Source organism: Sardina pilchardus, chromosome 20 (genome assembly GCF_963854185.1).
Source record: "Sardina pilchardus chromosome 20, fSarPil1.1, whole genome shotgun sequence".
Classification (NCBI taxonomy): domain Eukaryota; kingdom Metazoa; phylum Chordata; class Actinopteri; order Clupeiformes; family Clupeidae; genus Sardina; species Sardina pilchardus.
The window spans coordinates 17,136,036-17,158,884 of record NC_085013.1 but is presented as its reverse complement, the minus strand read 5'-3'; the positions used below and the strand labels follow the sequence as shown (position 1 = coordinate 17,158,884).

Here is a 22,849-nt window from a genome sequence, read left to right as displayed (position 1 = left end):
TTGCCCAGTGGGAGAAGGTACAATCAAACTATATTGCAGAGTTCAGGGATGTGGTCACACACTTACTCACACACACACACACACACACACACACACACACACACACACACACACACACACACACACACACACACACACACACACACACACACACACACACACACACACACACACACACACACACACACACACACACACACACACACACACTCTTTAAAGCATTAATTGATTACATAGCAAAATTCCACTGCCCTGCCTGGGATGAGCAACTGAGTACACAGGCAAAGAATCAGAGTCAAAGGCAAACTTGAACTCTTTAATACTCATTTTGCACGTATCTTCGAACAGAGTCCATGGTAAAAGTGACAATAACATTTGCTTCTAAATTGTTTTTTTTTCTCATTCTAAACTAAATAAATTACTCTTTTACCATAATTTTGCTTTAAATTAAATAAGGATACCTTGAAATCATAGCTTACATGGAATACAAACCCAAGCTGAATTGGATCTAGGGGAGCCCATGTCTACTTTTCAAAGCTAACTGTAAACATTGAGTGACTATTACCAAAAAGTTAATAGCTTATTTCTTGAGTGCAAACATATGTTTAAGTCTTTAAATACAGAACTGCTGGCATACAATGCCTATAACTCACACTGTCTCCTACATAACTGTTAAGGCATGAATAGACACAATTTCAAAAATGATCTGTACCATGCAGGTTTTGAATGAATGGAGAATAAAGACTTGTGTGTCTCAGAGCCACTAAATACTAATATTCAGATGTGAAATTCTTTTTGAATGAAAAAAAATCCATCAGAAACTGAATTTCTAACATTACAACAACACTGTTAAGGTTAACTCACTGAACAGCAGCAGTACCTGAACCTTTGTAAGTCCGACAAAAATGCACATAAGGCCAAAGGAGAAAACGTAATAGTTTCCAAGTCATAGACAACTTTCCAATTTCATTACTTGCATTGGAAATACCCATGTAAGCTTTTTGAATGCAGTCCTAGATGCCATAAAGTGGACTGGGAAAGAATAGATCAACATGTAAGCCCTGTAATGGTATATACACATAATCTCAACTGCACTAATAGTAACTAGTGTTAGAGAGGGCTGTGCCATTAGAAAAACAACTTAGACTTCATTCAAGTTCAAGCAAATCAGACAACAACCCTATAGGCTTACTAGTCATATTAAACCACAAAACCTCTGTGGTCATTTCAATTATTCGATAAAAAATAAAGTGCTTGTAAACAACATATTTTAAGCAGGTAGAGATACCTAAAAGGACTTCCATCATTTCCTAGAGTCTAACATACTGTTTACCCTCTAACGAACATTCGTAACCTTCATCAACATTCAATGATCAGGTGGTTTCTACAAACAGATTCAGATCAACAAAAATTGTCCACAAAACACATTCATAGTGCTACTGAGGTTTTTAGCATTATGTAAGCGTTTGACATCTCTTTAAGTTTCTAAGAGTTAGGAATCAATGTTTCCAGAAAAAAGGCATTTTTAATTAAAAAAAAAACGTCTTTTGGTTTCAGTTTTAGTTTTTCCATCTCATATAGACTGGGCTGACTCCAAACTGAGATATGTGCCTCTTAGACCACTTTGCCATCTTCCCGTGCCTGCAATACAAAGAAAAACATGAAACAGGAAGTGAGAAAATCAAAAGCTTTTTTTTGTTCTCCCTTAACCACTTACGTTACATAACAGGACAGTAATGCATCACCCATCTTTCACATCATCTTCTTTTTTTAGGCTTTCCTCCCTTTAACAGCTTTTGTCAAACCACTTCAGCTCCACAACTGAGCTCTCCCTCACTCTCTCTCACTCTCTCTCACTCTCTCACTTTCCCAATCTCTCAGGCTTGGCCAGGAGAGGATTTGCAATGCTAATGAATGTGCAGCCAGTCCCAGCTGCTGGTTCTGCAGGCTGCTGATGGAGCTGTCTCCCCCAGCACATACGGCTCATCCTATGGCAGCCCCTCGCCAGTGTGACTATTCCTGACATCCGCTCAGGATTGTGTGTTGTTCATATTTATTTATTTGGCAGATGCTCACCACCAAAGTCATCTCAAGTGAGCAACTTGAATTTAGGAACTAATTGGTGCAGAGGACCTCCCTTGATAATAAACCTGAATCTAGAATCTGTCCATTCATTCATCCATCCATCCATCCATCCATCCAGTTTCATCTATTCATAAATGGACGTATCCAATCCATATTTAAGTATACACTAGAACACATCTCTCACCTTCTCTGTGCTGGTAACGTGGTCTTGATGGGCATCCCCTGTGTCTAGACTGAGCACAGACAAGCTGGAGTCGATCAGCTCCTCTGCGAGGGGTGACATACCATACATAAACAGTCATTACTAAACAGCCTCAGTTTATACACAAAGAGAGCAGGATGCTTTTAGGGCCCTTAAAAGCCATCATCTTATTCAAAGCACAGTGCAGTAATGTCACATAAAAGCAGTATGAGAATAGCCAGACCAGACCTCAGGTAGGGTCTTTCTCCCCACTTCAGATACTGTGAATAGGACTCACCTGCGGCCCTGCTTGTGCTAGTCTTGGTGTGCTCTGGGGCTTGCTGGACTGGGGCTTGCTGGACTGGGGCTTGCTGGTCTGGAGCTTGTGAGGCTGGGGCCTGCTGGTCCGGAGTCTGTGATGCTAGAGCTTGCTGGACTGGGGCCTGGTGGTCTACAGCCTGTGATGTTAGAGCCTGCTGGTCTGGAGCCTGTGATGTTAGAGCCTGCTTTTCTGGAGCCTGCTTTACTGGAGTCTGTGAGGCTGGAGCCTGCTGGTCTGGAGCCTGTGATGCTGGAGCCTGTGATGCTGGAGCCTGTGATGCTGGAGCCTGCTGGTCTGAAGCCTGTGATGCTGGAGCCTGCTGGTCTGGAGCCTGTGATGCTGGAGCCTGCTGGTCTGGGGCCTGTGATGCTGGAGCCTGCTGGTCTGGGGCCTGTGATGCTGGAGCCTGCTGGTCTGGAGCCTGTGATGCTGGAGCCTGCTGGTCTGGAGCCTGTGATGCTGGAGCCTGTGATGCTGGAGCCTGTGATGCTGGAGCCTGCTGGTCTGGGGCCTGTGAGGCTGGGGCCTGCTGTTCTGGGGCCTGTGAGGCTGGGGCCTGCTGGTCTGGGGCCTGCTGGTCTGGAGCCTGTGATGCTGGAGCCTGCTGGTCTGGAGCCTGCTGGTCTGGAGCCTGTGAGGCTGGGGCCTGTGAGGCTGGGGCCTGCTGGTCTGGGGCCTGATCTGCCAGTGTGGAGGCCTCTCCCTCTGTCTCTGTGCTGGGTGCGCTCTTGGCTGTCTCAGTGGTGTCAGAGGCCGTGGAGTGAGAAGGCTCCTGGCCCTCTTGGCCTGGCTGTTGCTCCTCAGTCTGGAGTGCTCTCTCCGCCTCGTCTTCTGTCTTCTCCTCCTGTGCCCTGTGGGCGGGGGCAGCGGCGCTGCAGCTCTCTGGGCCACTAAGGCTGGCATGAGGAGGGTCCTGCTCCTCCTGGTGACTGCCACCAGCCTCCTGCTGCTGTGCCTCTGCCTGCTGCTGCTGTTGTTGTTGTTGTTGCTGTTGTGTCTGTGTCTGTGTCTGTGTCTGTGTCTGTGTCTGTGTCTGTGTCTGTGTCTGTGTCTGTGTCTGTGTCTGTGTCTGTGTCTGTGTTTGTGTCTGTTGTGATTCGTCAGCGGTGCCGTTAGCTTGTGCTTCGGCTTTCAAGTCTGTCTTCATCTGTGACGAGACCCCTTTCAACAAGCTCGCCTTGGTCTCCGTGGTGACAGTGCTGGGGTTCCTCTGCATGTGGGCACCCTGGACGAGTTCCTCTAAGAACCGCACCTTCTTCTCGGTTCCTTTGGGCGAGGCCACCTCTGGATTCTCCCCTTTCCCTGCATCATCATCTCCAGATGGTGATCTAGATGCTGCATCTGCCTGCTTTGTGTCCAGCGTAACAGACTCAACCTCCACACCATTGCCTTCATCATCGGCACCAGTGGCAGCTGCAGTCCCATCGGAGTCCTGGGCTGGCCTGGAGTCAGTGGAGGGGTTATCAGGGTCACAGAGGGCATCAAGCTCCTCCAGAAACTCCTCCAGACTAGTCTCGAAGGGCTGGATAGAGGGCAGATAGAGGGCAGATAGAGGTCAACACATACAGTATGACGTCATTGACCACTGGAAGCAAGAGGTGCTTTAGTCAGTGAAATGCATAGTGATATAAAAGATCTACTCTCTATTAATAAAAAAATGTTTGATTACACATCTACAAATGTGCAGATTACCACAGATTATTATCTCAAGTTACTGTGCAAGTATTACAGTATACAGCACAACTGTGAACAGCCACTTGCCTGTTTATCTTCCTCCATGTCATTAGTGTCCCATCTGCAATGACAAGTCTTTATTTATTTACTTTCTGCTGTAGTGTTGACACCAAAGTGACTGTAGAGACATTGCTGCTGAATTTGAGAAGTGCAAACGTCTGCACAGTTAAATCAGAATTGATTGGCTTTTGACACATAAGAAGAGCATCACTGGGGTGGAACAGAGACTGACACATGCGGTGGCAGCTCTGAGATAACAACAGAGGTCTGTATCCCTCATATGCTATTGATGCAGTACTGCATTACAAAACTGAAAGATTATTTCATTTCATTTTCATTAGCTCAAAATACTGATAACTGGGGCCAACTATGCAGTCCATCTGAGCAAAGTGTGTTTTTTCATAGCGTTTTCTACAGTGAGTGAGTATAGATAAACCTACCAATCGGCCCAAACGTTGGACATACTGTAATACTGTGCTACATTTTGGCAAGGCTGTTCCATTTGATGAAAATGCCAAAATGACAGTAGATGGACAAGAGTTACGCATTCAGATTGATACAAGATGGCAGAAGGATTTTCACCATTCTAAAATCCAGCCATGATTGTGTAACATGAGCAGACTTCAAACAAGAGCCCAAAGCTAAGAGTGGGACAGGCTTAGGATGTGGGGCATTCCCCTTGTGCGTAGAAGGAGTAAGACTGGCTAAATCTCTGCTTGATGAGGAGCGCAGGGACGCCAGTGTGTCTGCTCATGTTTTATGGGGAGAGGGACTATTGAGTGGCTACGCTCCATTTGACAGTGGCCCAACGGGAGCGGTGCGTGAGCGGAGATTTGTAAATACTAGCCTCTCTGTTTTAGATCAGGACACAGGACACGGCCACTGAGAGTCGGATGCACTTGGAGCAAAACAGCACAAATAATCTACTACCAAAGGACTGCAGCAGAGTAAAGAGAGAGCTAGCAGTTCTGTGAGAAGACTTCTGCAGTGACAGCATTGGGACCAACATTTTATTACAATGTATAGCATGGTCTTTAGTCCACTTTTTTCTGTGAAACTCAAACTCTATGTGTGTTCCTTTCACTGTTTGTCCAGAATTTGTGTTAAAAAAAAGCATTGCTGCTCATTTGCAGTCATAGTTCTGTATATGGGAAATACAAAATAGCATTCCAGCCAATCATCATCAATCATCATCCAACTTTGCCTCAAAAGCACTTCATCTTTCATTTGATGGGCTGTTGAGCTCAAATATCAGAAACCATACAGCAGCACCAGTGAGCACAGCAACAGCTTCACAGTTTAGGGGCAGGAGGGTCACCTTCGAGCTCTTCCGGTCAGGCGCTCCTTGCCCTTGGCCTTGCTGCCCACCACGGCTGGAGCGTTCTTCCCCTTCCTGTCTCTGCCTCTGCCATGGTGACCTGGGCAAGACGAGGACATGCTCATGGGGCATGCTAGCAGTGAGGAATTATGGGAACAACAACCAACACGAGGAAGAGGCAACTGAAATCTGAGTGAGACTCTCCTACCTTGTGATTCGCCAGCTGATTTTGAACCTCTTCTGGGAGCCCTGCCTCCTAGAGAATCAAAAGCAGGTAAAATTAGTCCTTTTTTCAAAAGATAATATGGGAGAGCAATACCAGAATGGGCAAGTGGTTAAGGCTTAAGACTTAAGATTCTATGAACAACTGTCCATGTGAATTTGAACCCCACTCCTGGTAAAAAATACTGAGACATGACTACTTCAAATTAAAACAGGGATATGGCTCTGAAAAATGCTACACCTGTGCTTGGAAAATGGATACAGAATTAACATTCAAACTCGGAATGCACAACTGCTGGTTATGTTATCCTCACCTCTGTTTGACTGTGGCCGTTCTGTTTCTCCTGGTGGATTATCTGAAAAACTGATAACAACATTTGCCCACAGAAATAGAAAACTTCAGTAGGCATGCAGTAGCCTCCAGAAAAAGGTGACAAGAGTGAGAGGAGACAAATCTAGCATAAGGAGTCATCATATAAACATAAGGAGTTATCATATGAATTAGACAGTTTGAAAAAAGGCAACTGTTTTGCAGTTCAAACAGAGGGGGACAATTCTACAATGCATTGTCATATGGAACACTTTTAAAATGGTTTAAAGACCAATGCTTTTTGGAGAGGGCTGGGTTGACCTGCTAAGCTGTACAGTATCTTGTAAGCCTAACCAAGATAAGAGGTTCTGACATAAAATAATAATGAAATCTGAGAAAATCCATCTTCCATAGAATAATGCATGCATGTGCTGTATATGCAATAAAGATTTATGTTTGTAGTGAGCCGTGTGGGGATGTACTGTATAAGCTCAGCCTTCATAGCACTGGGATACCCATAGCTGACAGGACCATGACATCATCAACATGGGCCACCATCAACAAAACATCTAGCAAGTTATGAGGTTTATTGCACTATTTTGTTAATGGTCTACTGACATCAAACAATACCATGATTAGACCTTTCTCTGTTTAATTCACTACTCATATATATTTGTGAGACCAAAGCTACTAATAATATGCATGAAGCACTGAGCAATTCTCCACCTCATGATGGGGAATGGAGTATGGCCAACACACATCAATTGTTCATTGTTTGCTCGATGGGCAAGCAGCTCAGTGCCGTTTTCTGAGATGTCCTCATTTCAGAGTCAGTTCCCATAGTGAGCAGCACCGCAGTCAATCCAGTCTCCTCCTTGCTCATTTCCCACTGGGGTGGATGGGAGTGGGGTGGTTGTGACCTGATGACCTTCACTGCCGTAGCTCTCTAGACACAGGAGCACTCTGAGGCTGTCATCTGTACAATAGCATCCACTCTGATCGGTTCTACATGTAGTGTTCTACCACACATCATGGGGTTCTGAGAGGTGTTTGTAAACACATCCAAGTCACACACAATGAGCCAGGTTCTCGGAAACAGAGAGGAGCTCCATCAGGAACCATTTCCTACTCTATTCTTTCGCCCTGGAGTGTTCTCAAACTCTGCCTAATAAGGCAAGGCATTCCAACACACACTAAAAATAGTCCCTCTCTCTCTCTATCCCCCCCTTGCTTTGCTTTTCAAAGCCCTTTAAACTCACTCATGTGGGGGAGCAGATTGCATTAATTTGTGCAGTGGTCCGCTTTGGGAAAAGTCTCTGACTATTATTCATCACACAAACGTTTTCAGATGCTTGTTTTCGTAGTCTCTACGCTGCCCGTCGGTGGCGATGTGATCTTAATGCTCTTGAGGATGTCACCAGCTGTTCCCGCTGACAGAGCCCAGACTTTAGGGAATACAACAAATGTGCACGGTCATAATTAACACCGAGTCGAAAATCAACGGCTTCTCTGCATGTACGGTACCTTTAAATGGCAGGGAATGCCGAAAGAGCTTAACATATCGTAAGGGACAATTTAAATGTCATCAGAACTAAGACGCATGACTCAGAAATGGAACTGTGGCACTGTTTCACTATCGCTACACATCCAAGGGTGCTAATAACAGGGGTGTTTGTGTAAGGGCAGGCTAGCCTGTTTAAGGACACAGTGTATGACCATAAGATGCTTCTCTAAGAATAACAGGTGACAGACATTTGCAATGATTCTCCTTGCCCTTCACCAAGACAAAGTTTTGAGTTATGTAATTCAACCCTACCGCTACTATGTCGTACGCAAGTCTCTGTTATTTCATTCAAGTACATTCGCATCATTCCTGTCTAATGGGGCTTGATTGAATTTGGTCTTGTGATGCCCCATCACAAGATGCAGTGTGGTGAATTTAGAATGTGAACCAGTTCAATGTGGCTCATAGTGGAGAGAGGTAATGTGAGTGTACGTCATTCCACAAACAAAAACAACAAATAAGAACAATTAAGATCTGCATCCAAAACATGCACAGCAGCCTGAATAATGCAACCTACTAGTTTCAACATCACCATGACAATGCAAAAAAGTGCATGATTGCATTCAACTGCAATGTTGAAATGTTACTGAGCTTGAGTCAATCCAGTTGAAGAAATGAGATTATTTGATGAGCATGTTAGTATGGTCGATGGGAGAATCAGGAAAGTAAATGCAAGCCAGACAGTATATTATTACTATCATTAAGAGAGTAACTAAAAGCAGCCAGACAACAAGGAGAGTCCACTCATATTTAATAGTATTTTCTTACAAACTTGTTGTAAACATGCAAACATGCAAGAGTTGAAAGAAAGAAAGTTGATTTGTTAGGCTAACGTGCACTGCAAACACACCCACAAAAAGACGAATCAAGCAAGCAAACAAAAAACAACAACCAAAATATAAATACATAACACAAAAGAAAACCAAACCAAAAAGCTGACAGCTTACGCAAGCTGTGGCTTGTCAAGGTCCCAGGCTCTTCGCCACTGCCCCTTGGCGTTCTTGTGGCGGGCCACACGCTCGCGGTCAATCTGCTCTCGCTCAGCCTTCCACCTCATGTACTCCAACTGCTCCTCACGGGAGGTGGGGATGGTCAGGTCTGCATCTCTGCACTCAGCATCCTGGGAGAGAGGAGGACAAGACGCACCAGATGAAGGCTAACAGAACGCCAATCCCTAATGGAGGAAAAAAATCTCTTTTTTGAACAATTACGATCCACTGAATACTTAAGCACTGCAATGACATAGGATCACATGAAATAATAACAGTCAGTGAGCATGATGATGAATGATGAGAAAAATGTACACTAGAGACTGCGAAAATTCCTCTTAAAAGTGGAAGGACAGAACATAGTCATAAAATGTTACACATGGAAATGAGAAATGGAAACATATAAAAATATCAACTCTGTGTAAGTGGTGCTGATGAATGGCTCCTGAGCGACTATTCTCAATCAGACTTAAGACAGCTGATTTAATCACAACTCAATCAGGGTAATCAAGCTCTCTCACACATATACACACACACACACACACACACACACACACACACACACACACACGCCACCCTGTCCACACATTCCACCATCTTTGGATCGGCCCTACTCCTCTCCTCTAACTGAAGACCTTAAGAGAATCAGACACAGAGCGAAGAGGCAGGCCATTAGCTGCTGGAGCACAAACAATCCTCTGAATGGACCGGTAATGTGCACAAGAGCAACAGAGGGAACTGAGACAACTGACTGGATTATGGGGATTGATGATGGAATTTATTCTTCAGTTTTTGCTGCGTTCTGCTGTTTCTTCCTCCCCTTTCTTTTACTACTACTCTGGAATAAGGTATACAGAATGTTATTGTGATGGAGCACAGCCAAACTGAAAAAAAAAAAAAAAAAAACACTGTTTTTAAAAGAATGGCAAAATGACATGGCATGTTTAGATGTTTAGGGTGTTTTAACTGAATCGGGCTCTCTCAGTTTTCAGTTTTAGATGAATGTGAGGGGAGCACAGGCAAGAAGTGCTCTGTTTGGTTGGCCAATCAGATACAGCCAAACATGCTGTCCTTAAAGGGTCAGAGCAGTGACACATGCACATAAACCATACCACTGGAGTGTTTTGCTTGGCACAGCTGCAGCCATCTGCTTGGTTTATCACATACATCACTACACGATTTACAACCCAAGAGGGGACTGCAGAGTACTGATGTATGCAAAGTGGATGCAAAAGAGGACCCAAAGTCAGGTTCTTGGATGGAAACCATGCCATTTTGGAAGGATGCCCTTGGATGGAATGGTCACACATAATATACGTACATGCATTCTCTTACATACTTTCCACATTGTATATTTACTGCATTACTCTTACATGTACAGTACATGCCTGCAACATACACTTCTCATCAAATATAACTCAAACCCAAGCTTTTAAGCATTCTTTCCTTCCTCGCCACAAGCGGTGAGTATTTCACACAGGAGCAGGTGGTGGCGGGGCATTGTGAAGCGCTGCCAGTTTTGGTGGCCTCAATAGGAGGTCCTGCATTTAACCTTCTTGCTCTCGTCTCCCCATTGAGATGAGAATGGCTCTTCCCTCCCTGGTTGCGGCAGCAGCTCTGGATAATATCAGCATGGGAACTGAGCTGGCCCTGCACTGCATCGCACGCCTATTCCGGAGTCTCCTCTGTGAAAGGTCACGCTGAATCTCCCTGGCTCCTACTCCTGGGGAGATAGAGGGCACAGAGCCAGGAGCCTGCCTGTGTCCTTCTCCTCTCCTCTCCTATCTACTCCTCTCCTCCTCTCTTCTCTCCTCTCTATTTCTCTCTCCTCCCCTCTTTACTCCCCTCATGATCATCTAATGGGTTCCTTGTCTTGTGCTGAATGACAGCAGTGCTCTACTACTCTCTGCCGTCCTCTACTCTGAGCTCCTAAACTAGCCAGCTTTGTGCCAGTGGCCCCTGTACAGTATCAGTCTATGGCCATCCCTGTCTGAAGGTCCCCAGCTTCTCCTGAATGATGCCGTTTATTTCCTCTCCTTTCTCCGCGCCTCCTTATCTCGGAGCTGAGACTAACTAAGCAACACGTTTGGTGTTAGTGGTTCCAGCACATTCCTGTGTGGCTAATGCTCTCCTCTTCCTGAATGATGCTCCTCCTCTCGCCTCCTGAATTCATGGGTTCGTGTCAGTGATCCGTGATGCCCATGGACCCATCAGTGTCGCTGCTTCTGTCTTCTCAGGATCTGAAAACTAAGTGTGCTTGACTATGATGCATAGCATCTGACCATGTTCACAGAGTGATCTTGTAGTCATTGATTCTGATTGGTACCCATGTCCCTTTCCTCACCAGAACTCAAAGAGGTTTCCTGCCACAGTTCCACTCTTAATCCCACAGGAAAACAACAGAAATGCAGAAAACAATGTGGGAAAGTTCACACATAGACTAAAAGAGAATGTGTTATGGTGAGCTAGAGGTCTCCTAGGCCCACCACACAGTGGAAAGACCAATTTCCTGTCTGTGGCCACTAAACAGTGACTGCCCACAGACTAACTGCCCTCTCTTGGACATCATTATGTTCCATTATGCTCTTTGATGGCTTCGTCTGCCTTCAGTCAACAACAAAGGAAAAATAATCCAAGCCAACCAACCAACCAACACAAAATGTCATCGAGACACACAGTCTTGCACTTGTTTGGGCTTCTTTGGCTGTGACTCACTCACACAAACGGGGCTCTCTCTCATTGCGTCCAGGCTGTGGGAACAAATTGCTCCAGTGCCAATAACCATCTATACTATTGCATCCTATTTAGTTCCAAATGGGCCAGTGGATGAGGGGAAATAACGAGGCAGACACGAGCGACAGTGAGACGGTCACAGAACACCCGCCTACACTCCAGTTTGCACAGAAGAGGGGGAATAGAGATGAAGATGGCGGAGGAAATCAACGAGGACTGGAACTGATGTTTGTGGTTGTCTTGAGTACCCAGCTGGGAACATGAGCACTTGACATCTCAAGAGTGGAAAACCTAGAGGCTTACTTGCTTACTTTGAGGCATTTTGTTGTTCTTGTTCTTGTTGCCTCTGGGTCTGAGCAGAACACACTGCCTGTGTGAAGGCTGAACTCAATCAGCACAGAGCCAAAAGGCTCGTCCACACTGGGAATGAAGACTGTAAAGACAACTGTAGCTATAACAATATGAGCATCTGCACTGCCCAACCATAAAGAACGTCTCTCCTCATGTTCATGACTATGATGTCTAGAATCCAATGCATTTTGATTGGCTGTCAGCTTTATATTGATCAAACATTCACTATGAAAGTGACCTCCAACGCTCTTGTTCATGTTACGCTACGTTAAGTCATGTTACGTTATGTTCATCATACGCGGGTGTGGACCGGCCTTAACCACAGTGAGCTCCCTCCAGACCTCTATTACAGCACAGGTGCGCAAAGAACTCACTTAGCTCCAAAACTCCCTCCCACGCCCCTGTCTGCAACGCAGGCCCTGGCTCTGTCCAGACTCCTGTGGGCTCTAAAGCAGTGCTGTGAGCGCTCATCTCTCTCACCATCTGTTTCTGCTCCCTCAGCCTTCCCAGCCTGCCACTCAGCCCTGCTGGGGCCCAGAGACTACAGGTGGAGTGTTGCTGTGTTACTGTGTTACTGTGTGTGTGTACTGTGTTTCTGACATGCATATAGTGTGTGTGTGTGTGTGTGTGTGTTGCACAATGCCACAGGGACCGTCACTGTCCCAGTGCTCCTACCAGACAGCACCCCCTGCTCTTCTCTCCCAGCCATTCGCCATCTTAATTAGCACATTCAATTTCCGGCCACCACGGGGATCCTGGGAGCACACAGTGGGAACACACCTGCAGGGAGGAACCCTCCATCCCCACCCCCAGGCATCGCCAATCAATCACCGCTGCTCTGCTGTACTGCTGCACTAGTGCTGGGGAGGCCGAGCTGAGCTGAGCAGCCTACAATATGGTGGAGACCCAGGGGGGCCTCAGATAACAGTAATCAGAAGAGAGGCAACTCGCGCACGCACGCACGCACGCACGCACCCCTATTCCATCAAAGCCAGGCGGCTCACGCAGCCACAGTTGAGGAACACAGGTGCGCTGACCTGTGCTGCTGCCGCGAACGCATCACTGAACATCACAAGGCATAACTCATCCGTGTGCTCAGGTGTGATAAGCACGCACACACGCACGCATGCATGCACGCACATACACACACACACACACACACACACACACACACACACACTATAATGAACACAGTGTTCAAGGAATGGGAAAGCAAAAAGTGAGTAAGCGCTTTACTGGAATCAATATTCCAATATTCTATGTGGATTGCTGCAGTAAATGGCCTTGGATGGGGCGGGACAGGATGGGATGGGCCTCTGTGGTGGCTCAGTGGTGAGGACAAACAACAGCTCTCACAGTCCCCGGAGGAGAGCAGAGGACGGGAACAACAGAAAAACAACCACGCCAGCCCACACCTGCGCTCCAGTCAAGCCCTCGCTCCCGCCGCACAGCACACACACAAGCTGAACCCAGAGTGCCGCAAGGAAACAAATTATCTCTACAAGGCCACTTCAATTGGATTTGTACAAAAACTTTGCAAAAATGGACTTAAGTTACGTAACAGGCAATCTGAAAAAAGGGAGCAAATCCTTTTCGGCGCAGACTAGCAAGAGAAGCAGCATGGCTGTGTTCTCTCCTCTCCTCCTCATCCTCCCTCTCCATCACGTCTCTTTCCTCTCTCCTGTCCTCTCCCTCTGCCCTGAGCTCATTCTCCACTCCCAGCCATCTTACAGTCCACATCTGCCTCGTCATCTTTCTCCCCACTTTCTCACTCCTCTCCTCCTCTCTCTCTCTCACTCTCTCTCTCTCTGCTGGCCAACACCTCCTCCTCCTCCTCCTGCGTCTCCTCCTCCTGCGTCTCCTCTCCTGGGCAGTGGCGTGTCCTGTCCAGTGTCCTCGTCCTCCTGACGCCTCTGCTGCTCTGCTTACTGGGACTCTCAGTGTGACATCAGCAGGGGCAGCTGACTCACAGTACAGGTCAACGAAGGGGATGCGCACACACACACACTCTCATAGATCACCCACACGTGTGCATGTATGTGCATAGACTATGCACACAACACAGCCATGGCACATATAGAAACAGACATACATATGTACTCCCATACAGGAACACATACTGTATCATTCAGACAACACACACACACACACACACACACACACACACACACACACACACACACACACACACACACACACACACACACACACACACACACACACACACACACACACGCACACACGCACACACGCACACACGCACACACGCACACACACACGCACACACACTCTGCTTTCTGAGGACAGTGGTCAGTGGAGGGCTTTGCAGGGCCACTTAAGCAGTGGTTTAGTGGTTTAGTGTGTGTGTGTGTGTGTGTGTGTGTGTGTGTGTGTGTGTGTGTGTGTGTGTGTGTGTGTGTGTGTGTGTGTGTGTGCGTGTGTGTGTGTTTTCTTACTTGGTAGGGGTCACACTCGGCCAGCCAGCGACTCTCCTCCTCTTGCCTCGCCCCTTCCTCCTGCAGAGGGAGAGGGAACACAGTGCAGCAGTGAGAGACATGCAGGTAGAGAGACGCAAAAGAAAAGAGAGGAGAAGAGAGACGGTGGGGGAGAGAGAGAAAGAGGGTCGATAGAGAGAGGGTGAGAGAGTGAGAGAGAGGCAAAGAAGAGAAAAGAAGATAAAGATAAAGGACATGAGGCAGAGAGAGAGAGAGAGAGAGAGGGAAATAGGGACGCGAGAGGGAGGTGTGTGCTGGGGGATGGGGATGACGCAAGACAGAGTGAGGAGGAGAAAATGACAAATGTTCCCATGCTTGATCAGTTTTGGAGATGACACAGGGCTACCTTCTGAAAACACACCATCACCTGTGTCTGTGTGTGTGTGTCAACATTTCAGTTCGGCAATAATCCAATGTTTCACAACAAAAACAGTTTTTTATATAGTTTTAACTGCTGTCATCTTAAGTGTAAAACTTAGAGTGCAAATCATATAATCATTATCATTATTAATAATAATAATAATAATAAACAATAACTAAATGCAGCCAAAACCACAGCAAACAGTAGTGAAGACCAAGTTTAGTTTATTTCCACAAAGACTGTGCGCTAGGTGGGATCATACAGGATCTCTGCGTACAAATCCCATCCCATCCCAATGTTGACCTGACAGAAGAAGCGGCGACAGTGTCTCTCCTACACGTCACATCATATTAACACAATGCTGGGATGCGAGAACACACACACACACACACACGGCTATTTGAGGTTGTACGAGGCCGCAAAAGCTTCACACACATCAAAGGTCTATGCTGCCCTCCAATGGATAAACTGGTTACTGCACAGAGGCTATACAAAAATCCAGCAGCACACTAGCGACTCCCTCCCACTGCTCAGGCTCAGGAGTTATTGTTTTCCTCTCGGCAGGGGGCAGGAGGAGAGTCCATGCATGCATAGACTGCTGATTTACATAGTTGTGCTTGATATGCTAAATCCTCTCAGTTTGACAGTCTGAAAGAGACAGTGAGAGCAGTCACCAACTAGGTTTCCCAGTGTAGGAAACAAATCTCAGGACCAAATAGCCCCTCTACCCCCCACAACAATTGTCAGGAATAAAATAATGTCTTCATTAAAAAATACTAGTGTGAAAATAAAACTAATTGTTTAAAAAATGTGGGTCCATAGATAGAGTTTTGCCTAACTGACACAATAGGCAGTACATTCTGAAAATAGGCAATGGAACACAAATGCCAAAGCTGTAGCAAATAGCTCTGGACAAAACACCTATGTTTGAAATGGTGAACTATGTGCAGTCTGTCAGCAGGTAGCATAGTGAATTACTGGTAGTTATGACTGGAACACCCTATACACTGCCTTTGGGGTCACTTAGAAATGTCCATTCCGCTCCATTCTGTTCTAGACAGAATACCAGCTGAGATCAGTTGTATTGTATTTTTAAATCAGAGCAGCAGTTTTCAGATTACATTATGTGCTTACATAATTACAAAAGAGTTCTCTAGTGTTTTCTCACTTAGCCTTTTAAAATTACATCAGATTAGTAGAATGTGCGTTTCAAACATTGGATGAACGATTGCTGATAATGGGCATCTGTATACCGGTACTTATGATCAGCCATTTCTTCCTACATTCCAAAATTATTCACATTTACAACATCAATGATGAAAACATTAATGAGAGATTTTTAGGTAACTCCAAACTTTACAAATGGTAGGAAAGTTTCTAATGTTAAAACGGTCAAAAAGGACTCAATACACGTAATTCCATCACGGGTCCAGGGTTTGATCGTTCGTGCTCTTTCAAATGCCATTGCGTTCTTTTAATGAGCAGCATCCTCACTGTGAGAGATGCTCAAATGTGGCTGCTCTGTACTGCAGGAGGGGGCCCACTATGCTGTGGGTAGGACATGTTTGTGCTACAGTGCTGTATGTCTCATCCACTCTCTTGTAAAGTTGCACAGATCAACACCGTACTAGGAATTTGGCTGGTGGTGAGGGTGGCAGAAAGAGAGTGGGGTTGGCATTGTTAAGGCAGGAAGTGTGATGTCACGCTCAACATGGGAGCTCACACAATACATTTCAAATGGCAGGGATTGCTGGCAGAATTTCTGACATGCCAGATATGGAACCTGATTGGATCCGAGTTTAGAGCGCTGATTTTTATGTCTTCTAGTCGGGTGTCATGACCCGGCTCAAACTGCACAAGAAATAAGACGGGCATTCTAAAGTTTGTCAGGTCCAACTGACTCGAGCCAAAATGGCACATTGTCTGCTCAACTTTATGGCTGTGGGTGTGTGGAGGTAGCAGACAAACCCAGTGTCACTGTAGGATTTACAACACCTCTACTGCCACACACTGGGAGCAGCACAAAGACCCCAACACCAACACACACACACACATATACAAACACACACACTGACTCATGTGCGCATGAACACACACACCCTCATGTGTGCATGTGCGCAAGGACACACACAAACACACACACACACACACACACACACACACACACACACACACACACACACACACACAGTCCCCCTCCATCTCTCCTTGTCGTCTCCTCTTCTGTCTCTACTGAGCAGCTCTGGCTGTGTGCCACCGCACTCTGGTCTGCAGCATAATGAGTCCATTCAGAGCCCAGAACAGCCAAATGTTAATTAGATTAAATCATTCTTTTCATTGGGCTGGGAAACAATATGCCAAAGAAGAGAGGGACAGAGAGGAAGCGAGGGACAGATAGAGAGAAAGAGACAGAGAGAGAGAGAGAGAATAGGACACGGATGAAGAAAAATAGAGAAATAATATAGAGAGTTCTAGAAAGCTACATTTCGGATGAGGGGTGTTGGTCTATTAAGTGCTACCCAGTGGATGCACAGTTGCTCTGCTCTCCAATGACAGCTGCTGTGATCTCAGTGCGACTGCATCTCAACTGAGCCCTGCGGCACGGCAGCCATGACAGTGGAGTTCATCCAGGACGACACACATTCTGCTAGGGTTACTGTGCGTTCAGACCAAAACCGTCAAAAGCGTCAAAGTCGCTGGTGAAGCTCATAGCCCGACGCTCAACCCAGTTCGGCGCCGAAAGCGTCAAAGCCGTGAAACATTTGAACAAACCACAAGCAGCAATCCTGCGAGTTTGACATTCTGATTAGTTGACGCCGAACCGTGTCATAGCTCATTACCATAAAGTTAACTGAGGTTCAACTTTTTTTTGACGCCCGTGAAGCTCATGAAGCCACGCTCACGCCCAGAACGCTTTTGACGCCGGTAACGCCGACTCTCCATAGAAAATGAATGATTTCCGGTGCTCTTGGTGCTTTTGACGGTCTTGGTCTGAACGCACAGTTACAGGATCTCTCAGCCACAGAATATATGCATACATACATATACAAACATATAGTAAAGACAAACACCAAATTAATTCATGCCAATATCCAAACACACACACACACACACACACACACAAACACACACAAACAAATAACTCATCACAGATGATAAGTCTTTGTTAAGTAAAAAGTGTTAAGATTGAATGAGCTTTCCTTAGAACAGTGCAGATCTAAGCGGGTACAGTTATTTCATTTCAGACTCAGCATGCAACCCTGCCTGACCTGGACCATGTTAACAACGCTTAGCTGGGAAGGAAAAAACAGTTCCAACACCTCATCAAACAGCAAAGATCACAAGGCACCCACGCTTGTGCAACAAAAGCAGATGCTCACATCCAAAGCCTATACTACACAGACTTCACTTATTCACTCATATTCATGCACGCACAAGAAATAAGCCTTTGGTGTGCTCACATCCAAAGCCTATACTACACAGACTTCACTTATTCACTCATATACCTGCACGCACAAGAAATAAGCCTTTAGTGTGCATACAGGCCGCAATGAGGTGAAGACGCAGACTGCCTGTCGCGGGAGCTGAGAAAGTCAAATTGCGCTTTTCCGTCTCATGCATATGGATTTATGGGACTGTCAGGTAAGAGTAGGAGGTTCGTGTAAAAAGATGGGAGGAGAAGCATAAAATGCGCCTAATTATGTATGTACTAAAAAACTGCCCATGAAAGCGCAGGTCTATTTTGCGCCTAATTATTTCCACCTTGTAAAAGCAGGTGTTAAAGGGATATTCCGCTATTTTTGGAAATACCGTAAGCTCATTTTCCACCTCCCCTCGAGCAAAACAATTGATATTTACCTTTTTCCGGTCATCCAGCCATTCTATGAGTCTGGCGATACAACTTTTAGCTTCAGCCTAGCATAGATCATTGAATCGGATTAGACCAGTAACATCTTGCCTGCTAGCATCATGCTTAAAAGTGACTAAGATTTCCGGTAATTATCCCATTTAAAAAGTGTCTCTTTTCAAGTTAGAAAGTGCAATAAGACCAACTGAAAAGAAACCTGGTGCTTTTCTAGGCTGATTTGACATGGAACTACACTCTCATCTGGTGTAATAAATCAAGGGAAGTTGCAAACGTACCATGGGCGCAGTGATATCACGCACTACTACTGCTTGTTGCCTATGGGGACTATTTTCAGCTATCACTGCGCCCGTGGTACGTTTGCAACTTCTATTTCATCCATGTCTTTATGGACTTTGCTTTGTGCACTGGTGCACAGTCATGTTGGAACAGGAAGGGGCCATCCCTGAGCTGGGTTTGGTCCCTTAGTTCCAGTGAAAGGAACTCTGAACCATGCTCCTACAGTATATGTACTGTATTTGAAGAAAACACACACTGTAATTGCTGAAACAAATTCCTATATGTTTTTTTACATAAATGGTCAAATTTAAGTATCTTGAACCTCCTAAATTTCTGGGAACAGTTTAGGGATGGCTCTGGGCAGGTCAGGTCCACACCAAACTCACCCAACCATGTCTTTTTGGACCCTATGCGATACCATGCTTGAATTCACCGAGGTCTTAAGAATGACCCATTATTTCACAAATGTAGACTGCAGGACTAGGAGCTTGATTTTACACACCTGTGGCAATAGGTCAGAATGAAACACAGGTATTAAAGGATTAAGTGGTTGAAGGGTCCTACATTAATGCAGTTATTTCCATTAACTAATAAATAAATCAATCAATCAAAATAAACAAAAAATGCATTTTATGCGTTTGTTGCAACTCAGTTCGTGTGTGTGTGTGTGTGTGTGTGTGTGTGTGTGTGTGTGTGTGTGTACTGTACGTACATATGACCCTGCTGACTGGGCAGTGTGGCATTCCAGAGCAATCTCGACTGGTGGTGCATGCCAAGTCCCACCCCCAGAGCTGAGAGCTGGGAGCTGGGAGGACAGCTGTTCCCTGGGCTGGGCAGGGCTGGCTGCTCCCCTGACACATGGCACACAGAGGGACTGCACCATGACGACCACCAATGGGGCAACAACAACCCCTCCAGCACTCCCAGTTATGTAAGCACATGGCACATGCGACACCGAGCCAAATATCACCTCTTACTACTAAGCCAGCTTCTCTTCCTAAATGACATGACATGTATACTGTACATAGCTGCCTTAGTGTACATAGATATCCTGTAGAGCAAGGACAAGCACAAGCAGACAAACCGACACACAGTCACAGTTTGCTAAATACATGGACAAGTCAATAGACATACAAATAGGTATACATGAGGAAACACAAGGACAAATCATTTGGACTGTTAGAACTACAGGGAGAGAGACAGACAGATGTAGCATGAGCCAGCCAGGTCATGAGCCAGGCAGAAAGAGGACAGGATAAGCAACGAGTGATTTAACTGGGATTTGCATGATTGACGAGAGTTTGCCTAAATTGAATATGAAAATGCGCCCTAATCTGCATCAAATATGCCCACACACACATACAGATATACGCGTAACCTCACATGTGCATGTAAACACACACAGTTGGCCTAATGAGATGCTTTTCAATTGACATTAGTCCAAAATGTCAATTGAAAAGTCATCCTAGAAATCCCTTATCAATCAATGGAGTGCTCCCGCCTCCTGACCTGTGGCCAGTGTGTGTGGGGAGAACAGAGGAGGGGCCTCCCCTTGTGCCTGTCTACCACTTATGCAAAACAAGGCAGCGGGGTGGAGAACTCAGACAGAGGAGGAGAGGAGAGGAGGAGGAGGAGGAGGAGGGCAGACAACAGAGAGGGAGCGGGGCACAGGGGAAGGGCAGAGAGAGGGAGAGAGAGGGAGAGAGAGAGGGAGAGAGAGAGGGAAAGAGAGAGAGCGAGAGTGTGTTGAGACAGTGGGGAAAAAGGGAACAAGGGGGCAGGTAAGAAGAGGAAGAAGAGTGGAAGAGGAAGAGAATGGAGAGAATGCTGTCCTGTATGTAATGACATGTCCATTTTTCATGCCAATAAAACATTTCGTAATCTGATTTATAGATTTAGTGGAAAGACACACTGTGACTAGAGAGAGAAAGAGAGCGAGAGAGAGAGAGAGAGAGAGAGAGAAACTAGACAGCGCAGGGTGGGAATGAGACAAGGGTGAGGGGTTGAAGGAGTGAGGGAGTAGTGAGAAGTGGGGGAGACTAGAGAAGGAGTAGACAGACCAGACGCTGTACGAGGAGACGTGAGTGAGTGAGTGAGAAAACAGACTGAGACAGAGAGCAGTGGAGGAGACTTATGATAAAGAGTGAGACAAACAGCAAACAGACAGTGCATGAGAGTGTGCATGAGTGTGTGTGTGTGTGTGTGCCTGCTGAGGTGTCTGGCTACTCCAGTCTGTCCACTCATGAATAGGCATCACATCACATCACATCACATCATGCTGATTTATGTCAAGACTTCCTGCTATGGGAATACACTGCACTCCATATAAACTCACACAGGATAGCGTGGGAATGTCAGCATAGCTTGTGTGAGAGAGTGTGCTGCGCACACGCGCGCGTGTGTGTGTGTGTGTGTGTGTGTATGTGACTCCACGGCATGTTTATCTTTGTGTGTTTGCATATCTGGGCGTTGTGTGAAGTGTCTTTCAGTGTATGAGTTTGGGAATTAGTGTCTGTTCCCCATCTCTATGTACACACACATACAGGTGTTTATGTTTCGCTATGTGTGCAAGAGAGAGAGAGAGAGAGAGAGAGAGAGAGAGGAGAGACCTGGGTCTGGGAGGTCCTCTTGCGAGACTGGCTGTGTCTTCCTCTCCTGGACGACTCGGTGACTCGGTTATCGTCCTCATCCTCAGCGCTGCTCTTTCTCCCTCCAGGCCTCGGGGTGAGCTCCGCTGATTCACTCACCACGCGGGTACCCTGAGGAGCCAGCACACACACACACACACACACACACACACACACACACACACACACACACACACACACACACACACACACACACACACACACACACACACACACACACACACACACACACACACACACACACACATCTTTTGAGCTTTTGTCTCCAGATCCAGAGAAAAGTTGAAATGCTCAGATTCAGTGTTTTTGAGTTTGATTCTTCAATGGTGTAAACACAGCTTGTTTAATGCCACGCTCAAGAGGCACTGTCACACAAAGTACAATTTTATTGTGTTCTGCCTGCAGGTGATATGATGTCGGTACAACAAACTACTGTATATAAAAAAAAAAATCACAATACATTCCAAAATCTACATTTTAGGATAACCAGCATATTGCATTAAAATGACACAATGATCATAATGAAATGTGAGTACTGGGTTTTTAGTGCATCCCTGCTATATGTAGCAGTAGGCAGCATTAGTTACCCAGGTAATGGCCGGATCTCCTCACCTTGTTGTTGCCCACCATGGTGACAAAGAGCTGGCGTCTCTTGCCCCGGCCCATGCTGAACTGGGTGGGGCCTCCGTCGGCCACCTCTCCCCCGCCTCTGGGGCTCTTGTCCTGGGGGGAGCTCCCGCCGGACCCAGCTTTCTTCTGGACCATCCGCGGCTCCTGCTTCAGGATGGAAGATGGATGAGCAGAGAGAAGGGAGGGAGAGAGAAACAAAGGAGTGACAGAGAGAGAGGGAGAGAAAAATGAAGAAAAGAGGAAGAGAGGAAAATAGAGGAAAAGCTTTTCAATACCTAGCATCCAGAGCAGTGGAATTACAGCACATGGAAAAAAACATACATTTGTGACCTTCCACGGGCGAAATCAGTCACAATGTCCAAATTTTCAAAATCAAAGTTATTACGTTTTCAGGAAGGGGCATAATCAACCTTCAAAACGATACCTATATCTAATGAATTGAACGTCATATTACTGAAATATAAACATTCAAAGGAGTTGAGTTCATCCTGTCATGCCAATAGAAAAACGGAGAAATCTGCCTCTGAAGTTAACCGTCGGCTCAACACTCACGAACGCTTTGTAAGGTCGCCGCTATTACAAGATTTACGGTACTGGTATCAACGACACAGCATGCGGATGGCTTGGTGGTTGTCAATGAATGCATTTACCGTAAATATTGGAATAGAGCGGCAAAAACGAGACGCCTCTAACTTCCTGCTTCCTCTAACTTTCTCACCTCAACAAACTCACGTTTTTAGACTACAAAAGGTCAGTTTTTCG

General features: G+C 46.0%; 1 protein-coding gene across 2 annotated transcripts in view; it reads right to left on the bottom strand.

Annotated features, from left to right (window-relative positions):
- Window positions 1-302: 302 nt before the first annotated feature.
- Window positions 303-22,849, bottom strand: part of LOC134067861 (fibrous sheath CABYR-binding protein) — a 33,241-nt gene continuing 10,694 nt past the window's right edge. For both annotated transcript variants that reach the window (XM_062523322.1, XM_062523323.1), the window contains exons 4-14: window positions 22,070-22,234; window positions 21,419-21,568; window positions 14,266-14,325; window positions 8,684-8,856; window positions 6,177-6,226; window positions 5,849-5,896; window positions 5,641-5,740; window positions 4,350-4,383; window positions 2,565-4,110; window positions 2,270-2,352; window positions 303-1,641 (exon numbers count right to left, since the gene is read on the bottom strand). In XM_062523322.1, coding sequence (XP_062379306.1) covers window positions 1,615-1,641; window positions 2,270-2,352; window positions 2,565-4,110; window positions 4,350-4,383; window positions 5,641-5,740; window positions 5,849-5,896; window positions 6,177-6,226; window positions 8,684-8,856; window positions 14,266-14,325; window positions 21,419-21,568; window positions 22,070-22,234 — 2,436 coding nt within the window. In that variant the 3' untranslated portion in view covers window positions 303-1,614. The remainder of the gene's footprint in view (window positions 1,642-2,269; window positions 2,353-2,564; window positions 4,111-4,349; window positions 4,384-5,640; window positions 5,741-5,848; window positions 5,897-6,176; window positions 6,227-8,683; window positions 8,857-14,265; window positions 14,326-21,418; window positions 21,569-22,069; window positions 22,235-22,849) is intronic.